Source organism: Cinclus cinclus, chromosome 1 (assembly GCF_963662255.1).
Source record: "Cinclus cinclus chromosome 1, bCinCin1.1, whole genome shotgun sequence".
NCBI lineage: Eukaryota > Metazoa > Chordata > Aves > Passeriformes > Cinclidae > Cinclus > Cinclus cinclus.
In genome coordinates this window covers 70,034,787-70,048,921 of record NC_085046.1, presented here as the reverse complement: position 1 = coordinate 70,048,921, position 14,135 = coordinate 70,034,787, and the positions used below count along the sequence as shown (strand labels likewise).

Here is a 14,135-nt window from a genome sequence, read left to right as displayed (position 1 = left end):
TATTAATAGTGCATTTTTAACCACTTTTCTGAAAGTCCAAATTATTTCTTGTAATACCAGCTTCTGTGTAGCTTGTTTGGAATTCGTCACTAAACACAAGACTTTTCTGGATAGTGAAACCCAAGGTGCTTACTTGGGCTGCCATGCATTAGTGGTTGGCCTTGGAAAGATTTCAAAGTGTTTCAAAGGATAGCAAGGGAATCCCCAGATAATTGTTTTTCTGGGCTGGACTGCACACTTCCTCTTGTTTTTTTCCACAGATTCAAATCAAGGCTTGGTAGACATTATCCAAAAGGTGCTAGATGGGCCTATCCTTTATTCAGTGCAGAGTAACCCAGCTGTCTCAGGTGAAGCAAACAAAAGCATTTTTTGCAGGGGAGAGGGATGAGACCCAACACTTTTGTCACCAGGACATATGCCATATGCTCCACTTAAAGGGTTGCTTCTATGTACCTGAAAGCAATATGGGCAGTATAGTTGGGGACATCCTGGGAGCCAGACCGAGGACTGATAGAGAACAAAGATCGTGATAAACCAAAGGAAACTCCCCAGTTTTTATCTTTGCAGTTATTTTCTTTAAAATGAAAATGAAAAAAAAAATACGCGAAACGATTGTATAAAAGATGAGTGTAAATACAGACACAGGGTGGGAAGGCAGAGAGGAGCCTCCATGGCCACCTCGGGTCTAAAACACCTGGATCTCTTACGGCTGGCGCAAGGTGCGTTAATCTCACTCCCGGAGCTCCTTCTTCTCTCCGCCGGTAAACCGGGGACACCTGGACGGGAGTGGCCGCGGGGTAACACCTACCGCCCCGCCCCGGCGGGGTCTCCGCGGGTGACACCGCGCTGTCCCTGCGCAGCTCGGCTTCTTCCAATCCATTCCATCCTATCCCATCCCTTCCCATCCCGAACCGCTCCGCTCCGTGCTGCCCGGCAGGTAGGCGGCCAAGCGCTGGGGCTCCGCGGGTTGCCTCTGCCCCTGCCCCCGGGGCATCCTCCGGGAAAGGGACGGTAACGGGAGGAGAAGGGGAAATTGTCCCCCTCCGCCTCAGCGGCGGGGTCTGCCTGGGGCAGGGTCGCGCTTCTCGGGCACCGGGGGTGGGCACTGTCGAACAGCTGGTTTGGGTGGAAGGCTTGCGCAGTGAGCTGCAGGTAAACGAAAGTGAAAGTACGCCTTGGGGCTGGGGTTTGGATATTTTTAGTGGTCTTGGAGGCCTTTCTTTATCCTACAGCTCGGTAAGAACGTCGCAGAGCTGCCGGGTGTTTATCTGTCCGGCACGGGGGATAGTGATAAGTGGCAATTGCTGTAGAAAAACTGTGCAGGAAACACCCACATTTTGGTGTAAACTCCTCCGCGCAGTTGGAGAAAATAACAAATCGAGGGTCTGGCTGCAAGCAAGCACAGAGCAGCCGCACTCCGTGCCGGGCGAGCAGGAAGCTTGCACAGCATCCAGCGGCGCCGGTACTGGTCCTGGGGCGGGCTTTTGTGCCTGAGCCGGCCCTTGAGCCTTTTAGTCTGCCCGTGAGCATCTCCCCAAAATGCATCGCTGCTCGGTGCCAGCCCTGCTGCAGCTTTGGCTGCTCGGCGTTTCGCTGGTGTCGCCGGCGGTCGGTAGGTCACCTGCAGCCCCGGAATCCCGGGCTCCCTGCCCGTGCCTTGGGGGCCGCCCAGCCCCGGTGGTCCTGGATGCTCCTGGATGCTCCTGCATGCTCCGTGCTCCCGGCAGCGCCGGCGGGGGCCAGCGGTGCTCTCCGCTGCTCAAAGTCTGCGTGGCCCGAAGCCTTTGGCAGGGTTGACGCCGCTCGGGGATATGGGTTTGTGGCATGAGGACCGGTAGGTTACGGAGAAGTGTCTGAATGTCCCTGAGCAGATACTTGGAATGTCCCCGGTGCACTGCAGAGGGAATGCTGCAGGAGGGAGAGCCCTGGCGTGTGCTGCGTCTGTGAGGCCGAGCGACTTTCCTGATCCTACCAGCACATACGCTTCCCATTTCAGATCTGCAGGAAAGGAATTTTTAAAAGCAATGTCTGTAAAGTTTGTATGATAAGGAAGGTTGGAATACACAATTCACATGGAAAAAAATCCCCTGCTTTTCCAATGTGACTTTTTGTTGTTGTTGTTTTTTGTTTCTTTTTTTTTTTCTTAATAAGAATAAGGTGCATTGACAACGATATTCTTGCTGTTTCTGTAAGCAGCTGCATCCGGTTTAATCCAGTCTTTATTGTGTGAGTCACACGAGGTTAGACAAGGTGTTTGAAGAATGTTTCCCAGGGTCGTTATCAATTGTTTTATTTTTCAGCTATAACCATGGAGAACCTGTCTAATGCCAACAGTAGATTTGCACTTGATCTGCTCAGAAGATTCAGTGAGGCCAACCCAACAGGAAATGTCTTCTTTTCTCCTGTCAGTATCTCTGCTGCTCTCGCCATGGTCCTTTTGGGGGCCAAAGGTAATACGGAAGCCCAGGTGTTGAAGGTTAGTAAAATAAAATGGTCATTAGTTTTATATTTTATTTACATTAAAAAGGGTTGTATTTTAGAGGAGGGAAGATGAAAGGGTATTTTTATTTGTTCAGGACAAGATTTCTGTCATGCAAGCTGTCTTCCTCACACTCTGCAGCTAGTTACCCTCTGCCTACCCTGCTCCAGAGCCCTCTGTCTGTATTTCCTATGGCCTTTGTTGCCCATTTAATTTCAATAGTTAATTCTTGATAGAGGAAACCAATTACATTAGTCAGTCTCATTTTAAATTGGTCATAACTTCCAGCATCAAGGCTTTGTGAGTTTTCATGAGACATTTTGACAAGTTATTACTTTATAACAGAAGATCACCAATGGTATGTTCATTTTTAATTATTCTGTGTGTTTTTGCATAAAAAACCACAGTGGCATTCTATAGTTTTATATCTGCATGTAACAGCTGTGATGATACATGGTGATGCTACCTAAGTATCAGTCTCTCACTAACAGGTACTCCCATATCTCAAAGGAGTTAAGTCTGCATGGTAATCCTTACCATAGTTTTAGGGTAGGTAGAATAGTTTAAAAAAACCTCCTTATAAATTGCAGAAATGGTGCACACAGGATTATGCCAGTTTCCCCTGAAACCTCTGTCATGGAAGGGTCTCAGTCACTTATTTTTGCACCTTTGTTAGGCTAACACCTGTAAAAAGGTGCATGAGTTTCCTCATTGCTGTCACCATAATGCATTTGCCTATGAATAATTTCACCTTTGTATTCTGGACCTTCGGAGGAACTGTTTTATATTGTTGAGTGTTGCTGTGCTTACTCAACAAAATTACTTTCCTATCACACTTGTTCAAACAGACTTTGAATGTATTTCATGTAATCAGACTGACAGCCCCACCTAAGATAAACCTACTGACAGCAGAAATCATACAAAAGAAACTTGGGGGAGAAATAAATGTCTTCCAACACAGTCATCCTCAACAGGGCATGTTCCTATACCATAATACTTCACTTATGAACACAGTGCTGATTAAAGAGGCAGCGATTAGCAATTGTCAAGAGCTGTTTGCAAGGAGACAAAAATTTGTTTCCGGGATCATAATTCTATTGTAAGGTTGCCTCCTTACAATGTGCTCAGCCATTCAACTGTACAGCACAGGTTGCACTGAAGTGGTTGGTAAAGCCTGACCAAAAATCCAGTGAGAGAAACAGAAGGCTTTCCTTTGAATCCAATCACTGCTTCACAGCAGTCTTCCCTAGTGGCAAACACATGATTTAAGTTTGGACATGAATGTCCCTGCTTTGGTGTAGCCTTCCCTGTCCATGAGGTCTGGCAGCTTCTGCTGTCATATCTTTAAGCCTTGGCCAGCCAGCTTGCCTCTGAAAGAGGAGCTACTGGTAAAGAGATACTGTAGTAATGCATTTGATCTTAAAGCTAATACTTACGTTTATATATATGTAAGTATATATGAAGTGCATGTATATTTATGGAGTTCTATTTTCATAAAATTATAAAAGATTATTGCTCTAAGTTTTCTTAATACCTCACTTGTGACAGAGTTGATTGTGTATTCTGAAAATATACAACCCCAGGTTCCCTTGGGCTAAAGAGGGGGACCAAGAAAGCAAAAGTCTCCATGGCATCATCTCTCTTTTTGATTCCTCACCTGGGAACAAGTTCTTGGGCCCAGTGGCCCACAGAGGAGAGGCCTACAGAAATGCAAACAGGACTTGGGGTTGTGATCAAGAGTTTCAGCTGCGACTGTGTATAAACCAGGATCACTGAGGGACAGTTTGATTCATTCTTTGGGGTTTGCAGAAGTCTCCAAGCAGTTTCCAGCCTTTTCTTCTCTTTCTTCAGCCTGCCTACTGGATCCTACCTACCCTGCTGCATCACACCTAACCTACAGATTCACGTTATGTTCTTTTAAGACAGTATTAACAGCAGCTAGCTCACTTCTTTTTGTTTCAGACACTTCATCTTGACAAAGTTGAAGATGTCCATTCAAGATTCCAGGCTCTGACAATGGATATAAACAGAAGCAATGCTCCCTATCTCTTACGGCTGGCCAGTCGGCTCTTTGGAGAGAAGTCCTACAGCTTTCTGCCGGTACAGTGGTGCACATCAGGACAGCATGTGGTGGCATCTGGGGGGGGAAGTGTAGCTGCTTGAATATTTATGAAATAGAACCATTTCCAAGCCTATTTCTAAACGCTTCTGGGAAGCTGACAAAAGTGTTTCATACTTGCTGTGTGCATTTCCATGGTTGTGGGCATCTGTGCTTCTCACCTACAGGTGTAACACAGCAAACCCTTTTCTCTTCTTGTTCACTTCTGCTCTTCCTGTCCTCAAGAGAACAGTTGCTCATCTATATTCTTAGTTTACAGTAACTGTCATGACAGCCCACTCAGTTGCAAGCAGCATTTTAGGTTGCAGCCAGTTCTGTTCCTGTTGGAATCGGCTTTTTAGGATTTTCATCAGAGTAGTACCACATAACTTCAGTATTTTTGAAAATGCTATTTGTTTGGGAGGGATATCCAATGTTTTAACAACATGCCTCTTCACCAGTGAATGACAACTTTGTGTGCAAATAAGTTGTCTCTCTTCAGCTATTTTGTGCAGTTTTGTTTTGCTCTAGCTGTGCTTGAGCCTGAGCAAGGACAATGAGAGGTAAATATTGCAACACCTGCAGGAAGCATCCCATCAGCTCTAGACATGGCTGGTGTACTATGAGGCTTAATCTAAGAATGAGTAAAAACCTTTTAACTTCAGAACTTCCCCAGGGAACACACTGTTAGAGCTGGTGACAATCTGAGTGCACCTTATCTACCTGATAATTAGATGTTTTCTTATCTGCATGCAGTGAAAGCTATTCTTATTGTTCCAAAATGTAGGATTTCCTGACTAATACACAGAAATTATATGGGGCTGATTTGGCTACAGTTGATTTTCTTCAGGCTTCTGATAAAGCCAGGAAAGAAATTAACCAGTGGGTCGAGGAGAAAACTGAAGGTAAATTACTTTTTTGTTAATAACTGGCAGTGTTTTGTATCTTGGGAGCAGGAATGGGCTTTGTTCTCTGCTGTCCTTAGAACAGTTTAATTCTGCCCTGGGGTACTCATTTGATGCATGGACAGAACCACAAATTACCTAAGCAAGACATTTAAATAGTTCCATAAGTCCTGAGAGTTTTTAATTTTGTTTTTGTGTTCAGGTCATGAGTGCAGGAGAGATGCCTAAACATGGGAGTTGGAGAATTTGTTTTAGTCTGTCTTGTATATATATATATATATATATGTATATATACATACATATATATAGTATATGTATTTCTAAATTCAGTATTCCTTAACGTGGGTGTTCTGTAGTTTGTGTGTGATGAGTGGATGAGTTGCATGTGACAGTTCAGACTAAAAATATTACGTTTTCATCAAATCACTATATATCAAAAGTTATGGGAGTGTGTATTAAGAAAAGGTATGGTGAAGTAGAGACAAATACTGAAATACACGTAGTTACATGAATAGATTTGTTTTATTATATTTTTAGTACTTCTATAGCATCAGTTTCTCAATGGCTATTTTACATGCCATCAACTTACTACATGTTTTTGTCATGACACTTCTTTCTGCTGCTTCTGAAGGCAAAATCCCCAATCTACTGTCTGAAGGCTCTGTTGATAGCCTGACCAGGCTGGTTCTGGTGAATGCTATTTATTTCAAAGCAAACTGGGCAGAGAAATTTCAAGAAGCTGAGACCACTGATGCACCATTTCGGTTAAACAAGGTAAACAGATACATCCTGGTAGGACATATTTAATGGAAAAGCCTAATAATATGGGTGGTAATGTGAAGCTTTGCTTACAGATAAGATAATTAAGAAATGTTAAGTAATTTATTAATATTTTAATTATTTTTTATGGATTTTAGTATTTTTCTTTATTCAGCAAGCTATTTGTTGTCTCACTTCCTAGAATAGTATTAGAGATGATTCTCACTTATGGTTTAGGACCTAGTAGGGTTTCTGTCTGTAGCAGATCAGCAGCTGTGTCTGTGTGAGATGCTAGGTAAGCCATCTTAAAATTTTGATTAAGCCCCATCTTCATGCTCTATATTCTGCTTATGTTAACAGCTTAATAACCTGTTAATAGGCAGTCAGAAGTCTGAAAAACGCAGTTTTATAATGGAGGACAAGTGTTTACATAAATGTAATTTTAACTTACTTGTTTCCTATTGGTTCTTTAAATTAATGTTTCCTTAACTGTTACTTTTGATGCTTTTTATCCATCCAGAATGAAAGAAGGACAGTAAAAATGATGTATCAGAAAAATAAATTTAATTTTGGGTACATCCCTGAAGAGAAGATCCGTGTTTTAGAGTTGCCTTATGATGGAAGAGAACTTAGTATGATCATCCTGTTACCTGATGACACTGAAGAGGACTCCACTGGACTGCAGAAGGTGACCCATCTAAGCTAATGCAGTTGTTCAATGTTTTTAAGTTCAGCCATTCAAAATTAAAGCCTTAGTGAAAACCATCTTCTTAGGGCACCAGATTTATCTGGTGTGTTTTTAGACAACTCTCTACCAGTACAGCAATAGAGAAAAAATGGATGTACTGCATCAGAAAGTTGTGTTCTGATTTTGTAGCTTGTGTTAAAGTGTCCTCTGCTGAACTGAACCATGATGGAGACTGAAGACAGAGTTAACTGTGAGAATTAACTTGCCTCGATTGTTTTTAACGACAGAATTTGTCTTTCAGTAGCTTTGAAAGTCTTTCTAAACCACATAAAGTAGTGAGACTTTTCCATTAAATGACAAGCTTCTTTGAGCTCTCTGATTATGATTTTCATTACTTGTTTTTAATCAGGCAATTCCATTTAGTTAGATTAAACAGCAAGAAGGCTGGCTTGTTATCAGTACATGTTTTCCCCTTCTGTACATTGCAGCAAGAAGCAAATATCTGCGTTACTTTGTAAAGTAAAAACTGCACTGACTCCACTTAATAGTATCTCTGTGATCTCTATTTAGCGATCAAAGATACGAGTATGTTCATTTTTGCAGAGCTGCTTTACCATCATAAAATGTTCTATAAATAAAGCTTCATAAATGTTTCTGAAAATGAAATACTAAACTGGTGATAAGTAATGCTCTCTGTTCTTTAATTCTAGATGGAGAAGCAGCTTACCTTAGAGAAGCTCCGGGAATGGACAGAGCATCTCTATTCCGCTGATGTTCACGTGCGTTTGCCAAAGTTTAAGCTGGAAGAAAGCTATGACCTTACACCAGATTTAGCTGCTATGGGCTTGCTGGATGTATTTAACAGTGGCAAGGCTGACTTGTCAGGAATGTCAGGGGCACGTGACCTCTTCCTCTCTGCAGTTGTCCACAAGGCTTTTGTGGAAGTGAATGAGGAAGGCACGGAAGCTGCAGCTGCCACTGCTGGCATTGCTATGCTCTGCATGATCATAGAAGAGGATTTCAATGCTGACCATCCTTTCCTTTTCTTTATTCGCCACAACCCAACACAAAGCATACTTTTCTTGGGCAGATATGCTTCCCCATGAAAGAAAACTTAGCATTTACAGCAGTTCCTGCTGTTATTAATGAAAGCTTTGTTCCTGAATGAGTTAATCCTACTTTCTTGAGTTCCAAGTAATTTGACTGAGATTCTACCTTTCCATTAAAACAACCCGAGAGAAAATGAGGAGTAATTGATTTTTCTTTCTTGAGATTGACATTATCTTTAATTGAACAAGGAAAATCTTGGAGTAGAAATAAATTTTCTTGGAAGAAATGCATGTCTCTTAAAGCACAGTATCACCCTTTATGCATCCTCACATGGGTTTTTCTGTGTTGACAGTTTCTCATCATGACAACCAGTTACTCCTTAATAACCCAGTCACTCCTTATAGCTTTCTTGCAAAGCTATTCCTCCCCTAAAGTCCTATTTACAAAAATACTGTAATAAAATTGTTCTAGGCACCAAAGGGCATGTATCAAACTGCTGGGTTTACCCAGTTCTGTAATGAAATAGTAGGTCAGATAACATTTGTTTAGAGACATCTATTAATAGAGAAAGGATTAAGCTGTTTAAACAAAAGTAACCCCTTGAAACTAGTAGCCAGAAAAGTTGCAGCACAGCTTTTGAATGAGCAGGAGAAAAAATGAGTAACAACTTTAGGTGACTTGTTTACAGAGGATTTTTAAAATTTACATTAAATATTACAAGAAAATGTTTCAGGGATTAGAAGTTTTAGGTGTCTTTTCAAAAGTTCAGAAGCTGCCAATATGACATTAGGTTCTGGCCAGAGCTTATGTCATTCCCAAAAGATACTTTAGCTTCCCAGGAGAGGACTGAGCATAATCTGCAAGAAATATCTGATGTACTTCCCTTTATGCACAAGGATTCTACATTTACTAAGCTGACTTCCACTACCTCTTTATGCACAAACCTCTGGTACTGTACCACAGCCTTATTCCTGGTAGCCAATGTAATTACATACTGTCATGTTCTGTGTTTATTTTAGGAGGTTATTTGCTTGTATCTTGGGTACTGTAACATTTACCTGTACAACCTCAGCTCTATATGGGGCACTATAATTTACATAATTGCAAACTGTATTTTAATCCTGTCTTTAAGCAACAAATAAAAGTATTTTACTTAAACTTTTGTTCAAAATGGCAATTTTTTGCATGCAATTTAATATTTCAAGAGTACCAAAATAATGGCCTGAAGAGTAGATCCAAAGAAAACCACTGGTGGAGCAGGTCCGACCAGCTGTCTGAAGCAGTTCAGAGTATGTGAAAATACTGAAAACCAAATTACTCAATAGAAGAGATGATTGCATGAGCCAGCAGCTTTCCCTGGAAGTGTTAGCTGAGCTGCTCACTCCCCCAGGGAGCAGGGGGAGTCATGGTTTTATGGAAGGGCACAAGCACTTGGTCTGCAATACCCGGTTGCAAAGGCTCTGGTAGGTTTGCAAAGGGGAGTGTTATTGCAGCCTGCAGATGTGAATGCAATCCTCTCTGCACCCAGTGCTTTGAAAACCCAGTGCTCTGCAAACAAAAAGTACTAACACAAAACCCATGCAAAAATTTTTGAATGCTTTTTGTTGCGTTTTTTCTGAGTTTCTGGGCCTTGTTTCAGCATTTTAGCAAAAAAAGCTGCTGCTGCCGTAGACAGCGTTTGCCAAAGCAAGGGTCAAAAACTCCATTTTAATTACATTCTTATCTTTATGTGCACAAACTCAGTCAATGTGTGCAAGACACTGAAGGCTTTTAGGGCATCAATTACCAGGATATCAGAAGAAAGATAAAACCTTGCACAACTGTACAAATCAGCGTAGCTTCAGGAGGAGGCTGATGTCTGTCTGTATTTATTGTGCTGGTATCAGCATTCAGTAACTGAACTGTAACTCAAATTACATTGAGTTACATGTCTGGTTTTCTACAGACAGGGTGCACAAAACAAAACATCAGCAACAAGAATCTCAGTAAAACCAGCTTCACATTCAACCATTTTAAAAAACCCAGCAACCCTACCAGCCAATGTTCCCCTCCCATAATTTATGTCTCACAGTAAGATGACTGTGTTTTTCCTTAATACTCCTTGCTTTTTTCCTGTGCCCTTGTTTGAACAAATGACTAACAAGGGCTGACTGCAACAGAGAAAACTGTTATTCTATGCATATTCACATTTCTAAATAATAATATGCTGCTTCAACTACCTCTTGAGAAGTTTGTAGAACTACTGAATGAACACAGGCTTCACAAAGTACAAAGCAGGGTAATTTTGTGTACAAGATGTTTTAACTGAGGAAAATGGTAGAAAATACAATTTTAATGACTTAAAGAGATACGACAGACTGAAACATCAGAAGTCTCCATATAAAATCAGGAGCTTAGCCTTAATCTTAGCAAGGTAACAGTCATAAATCCACACCCACTGCATAAAAAATACTGCTTGCAAAAATTTTGGTTTATATTAACCCTTAGGAATGCAACACTAAGAAGTCAGCCTGATTGCAGTTAAACTTCCTAGGAGGGAATTGGTAAATTGTTGAGAACCTGGAGTACTTGAGTACCCTGTTCAAAACCAGTTTGCAACAGGCTGCTGGTTTGAGTAGACAACATGTAAGTTTCTTCCACCGGAATAGAGGATTACAGTAGCTGGATTTCCCCCTCCATTTTGGCCTCTCCTAAACAGACCAGCCTTTATGTAACAAGACAAAGCTGAGAAGTATTTGTTCACTGTGCTGTGATGAGTAATCCAGACTGCTCCTAACAGACTTCCTAGGAAAGCCCTTTGGTTTTGCAATTTAAACAGAAAAACCACCACCACCCACCACAAGCTGTCTGCTTTTTGTCTGATTCATAGAGTTGAAACTGCTCATCTTAGGAAGTACATACCATAGTGTGGATAAGTTATCTCTGCATTTTACGCCACCTTACACTAGAGATAACTTTTACTAGAGATAAATTTACACAGATGAGTTACCTCACAGTATGTGCAGTTATACTTTTGCTGTTAAACATTTTTACGTGTCTGCATATAATCAAAATCCTTGTAAGTTACATAAACCTGATCAAGTCTTGGAGTTGGATGTTTGTCTTGATTTACTATGGTTTATTACAGAAATAAGATCAGTCCAATTCTCTTGCACCCATCGATATTAAAAGGTACAACTGAAATCGGAACCTCACTTTTGGTTTGGGTTTCCTTTTTTTTTTTTTTGGTTGGGTTTTTGTTGTTGATGTTATTTTTGGTGTTTGGTTTGTGGGTTTTTTTCTTTTTAAACTGTAGTTAACTGTTAGTTCTGTCATATTATCTCATGGTACCATCTAAACTCATTTTGTTAGCCATATTCATTAAGAGGCCTACGCAATCCCAGACTACTTAGTAACAATAAAAGACAAAAACAACAGCCAAAATCCTGGAGAGCGCAGCCTGTCTGGAAACATGCTGAACATGCAGGGTTGCTGCTGGCAATTCAGATAATGAACTCATCACAGCAGCCAGAAAATGTATCTTCAGGACAGATGGCAATTCAAACAAGCAGCTTATATAAACACTTCAATTTTTAAGTCGTTTCATGGAAAATGGTATGCAGTCATTTTGGTCAAGCACTTTTCTCTCAACATGAGAGAAAATGCTCACAGAAGAGGGGAAAAAATGCAGTCCAGAGATTAAACTGAGGGTTCCAACTCTTTGTGCATGGAAAACAGGACAAGTAAAATAAAATTCAAGTAATGATTTCACATAAATATTTAGTATAAAAGCCCAGACAACTCCTTGCCAGCTGTATCATCCAAATTTTTATTTGTTAAACAAGCTAAATGATTGAAACAATAATCATTAGGTAATTTTCTAAAAAAATCCTGCAATGGAACTGATTTGGGGCATTATTTAGTTGATATTTCTGTTGTGGCTACCCATAATTTTCACATGGGTGTCTTAGTACTGGAAGACACAACTTATATCAATACAATTTGTTTCTTGAAGTGCTGAATTCCCCAACATGGAATTGCTATGGCATGGCCTTTCTCATGATCTACATTATTTCTTAAAGGGACAACTTAATGAAAAAGAGACTGTGGTATGGTGGATTTTGATGGTGTTCCTTACAGCAGAAGAAATTATTACCTGATGGGATCCAAATTTTCTTGTGATGGCAGTATTTGATATTTCCTTAAAGCTCTACACTCTGAAGAGTACATAAATACACCACGAAACCAGCATGCAATTCATAACCATTTTTGTCCTTCAGAGAGCTTCTCAAGGTCAACCCCAGGTGGTCAAAAGCCAGAAAACACAGAAATATGCTCTGTGATTTTTTAATTTAATTCTTTCATCTTGTGCTTTTGAAGCAGTTTCACTATGAGACTGGCTTCTGCTTGTTGAAAGCAGCATTGCCAATCCTGTTTGGCGACTGCCTAAGCTGGGCTGAGAGGTAATGGATGGTTTTGCCTTGGGTCTGTTTTGGAGGAATGGGAGATGGTGTGGGGTGAAACATTCACCTCTGAGTGCATCTGGTCCTGATGGACTTTTTAATGGAGCATGGAGCTCCTCAAACAGAGATGACCCTCTTTAGGAGGATATAAAAGAGAGGCACATCAGCAGCTGGGAGAGAGCAGGAAGCAGCCACTCTCCAATGCTGCTAATTACCACAGGGAGGAAGGGAAAAGGTAAATAATATTTGGCTTGGAGAACAGCCATGAGGCACAATGGCTTTGAAACATTAACTTCTTGTTACCAGTATTTTGGTAGCCCATTAGACAGCACTGTCTGACCTGAGGGACACAATTTCTGCCTCCATCAGAGGCTAAGGAATGAAGTGCCACCTCTGAACCTTTTGCCAACCTGTGCTGCCCTCTAAAGGTGAGCACATGCTGGTCAGATTTACTCCAGCTTTGGAAAAAGCCACACTTTGCTTTATTCCTCCAAAGGCATTTCAGAGGACCGTCAGGATAAAAATACTAAACTAATTAATTACCCCCTTAATTCATGCAACAAGAAAGTACAAACCAACAACAAAAAAGTGACTTTTGTTAAAAAGAAAAGCATGCAAACACATGTAAATGAAGCTTGTTTAAATACTTGATTGTCTTTAGAATACTTTGCTCAAAGCATTCAAGAACTACTTATTTGAGGTAGGAGAACACAGAAATGTTTATGAAGAATATGGCTCAAACCCTCTAACAGTACACAATCATGCAAAAGGTGTAATTTCTGGAACCCTTCAGTTACACCATTATCTTTGGCTTGAGCCCTACATCATGTATGAAAGGAGTCTCACAACAAAATTAATCTCCAATACAAATCACACAACCTTGGAGGCTGTATATCCAAAACTTTTGATCAAGACCAAGGGTCAGCAATCTGTCTTGAGAATTAACAGCAATAAGCAGAATAAAGCTGGCTTCTGGACTTGGCACTGCATCCTCAGCCCACACCTCCTGGCTTGTGAAAGTTGCTCTGAATGAACTCCAGATGCGTGGCTGTGGCAACCCCTCTGATCTAAGCCCCACACAGCACCAAATAACTCTGCTGTCAAGAAATACCCACCTGCAACTGGTGTGTTCCAGACAGCTGACCTGCAGGTGGCTGGGTCATATCACAGCTGGAGAGCGGTGCAAAGACCTCGGTAGCACTCCAGTGGCCACTTTCATGACTATCTACTTAAAAAATGAATTAAACTTGCTCTGGAAAGTAGGGATAATAAAATTAAAAGGGTATCAAACTTTTAAAACCTGCTGTCACAGGAGTATTTAAACACATTCATAGACGCTATTTGTAACAGCTTTACCAGTTTAATAACTGTTGTACAAAATTGGTCTCTGAAACATTGTAAGAGCAAAAATTATTCTGTAATTATATTCTGTACAGTATTTTAGCAGAGGGGGAACAATTTACTATTTTTCTGGAAAATAATGTTCTCAAACTCTGAAATAGACACTGATTTTTAAAAAGCCGCACAGTAATATTTCTTGTCTCACAGCAAGAGCCAGAAATACAAGTCTCTTGAGTTTTTTCAATTTCATTTAAACCAGTGACAGCACTATAAGGATAAAGCTTATTTTTGCATTTCTGCACTGCCTAACTGCAATTCTTCACAACATACCTTCCGATCAACAGCACTGAAGGATAAAAAAGCATCTGGAAGA

General features: G+C 40.9%; 1 protein-coding gene across 3 annotated transcripts; it reads left to right on the top strand.

Moving 5' to 3' along the window:
* The first annotated feature begins 545 nt into the window (after positions 1-545).
* Positions 546-9,131, top strand: LOC134045737 (leukocyte elastase inhibitor-like). 3 transcript variants are annotated; one of them, XM_062495821.1, is made up of 7 exons: positions 546-937; positions 2,301-2,476; positions 4,442-4,579; positions 5,365-5,482; positions 6,114-6,256; positions 6,762-6,929; positions 7,640-9,131. In XM_062495821.1, the coding sequence occupies exons 2-7, from the start codon at positions 2,309-2,311 to the stop codon at positions 8,033-8,035; spliced, it is 1,131 nt and encodes a 376-aa protein (XP_062351805.1). In that variant the 5' UTR covers positions 546-937; positions 2,301-2,308; the 3' UTR covers positions 8,036-9,131. The 3 variants fall into 3 exon arrangements, with proteins under 3 accessions (XP_062351805.1, XP_062351897.1, XP_062351719.1); XM_062495913.1 differs by lacking the exon at positions 546-937 and adding an exon at positions 1,342-1,462; XM_062495735.1 differs by lacking the exon at positions 546-937 and adding an exon at positions 1,348-1,612.
* The last annotated feature ends 5,004 nt before the right edge of the window (positions 9,132-14,135 follow it).

Bases quoted from the DNA above. Each gene is read 5' to 3' on its own strand.
- LOC134045737 (XM_062495735.1), top strand. From the start codon at position 1,540: ATGCATCGCTGCTCGGTGCCAGCCCTGCTGCAGCTTTGGCTGCTCGGC. The intron at 4,580-5,364 runs GTACAGTGGTGC...TCCAAAATGTAG, and splicing joins AGTCCTACAGCTTTCTGCCG to GATTTCCTGACTAATACACA. The intron at 5,483-6,113 runs GTAAATTACTTT...CTGCTTCTGAAG, and splicing joins GGTCGAGGAGAAAACTGAAG to GCAAAATCCCCAATCTACTG.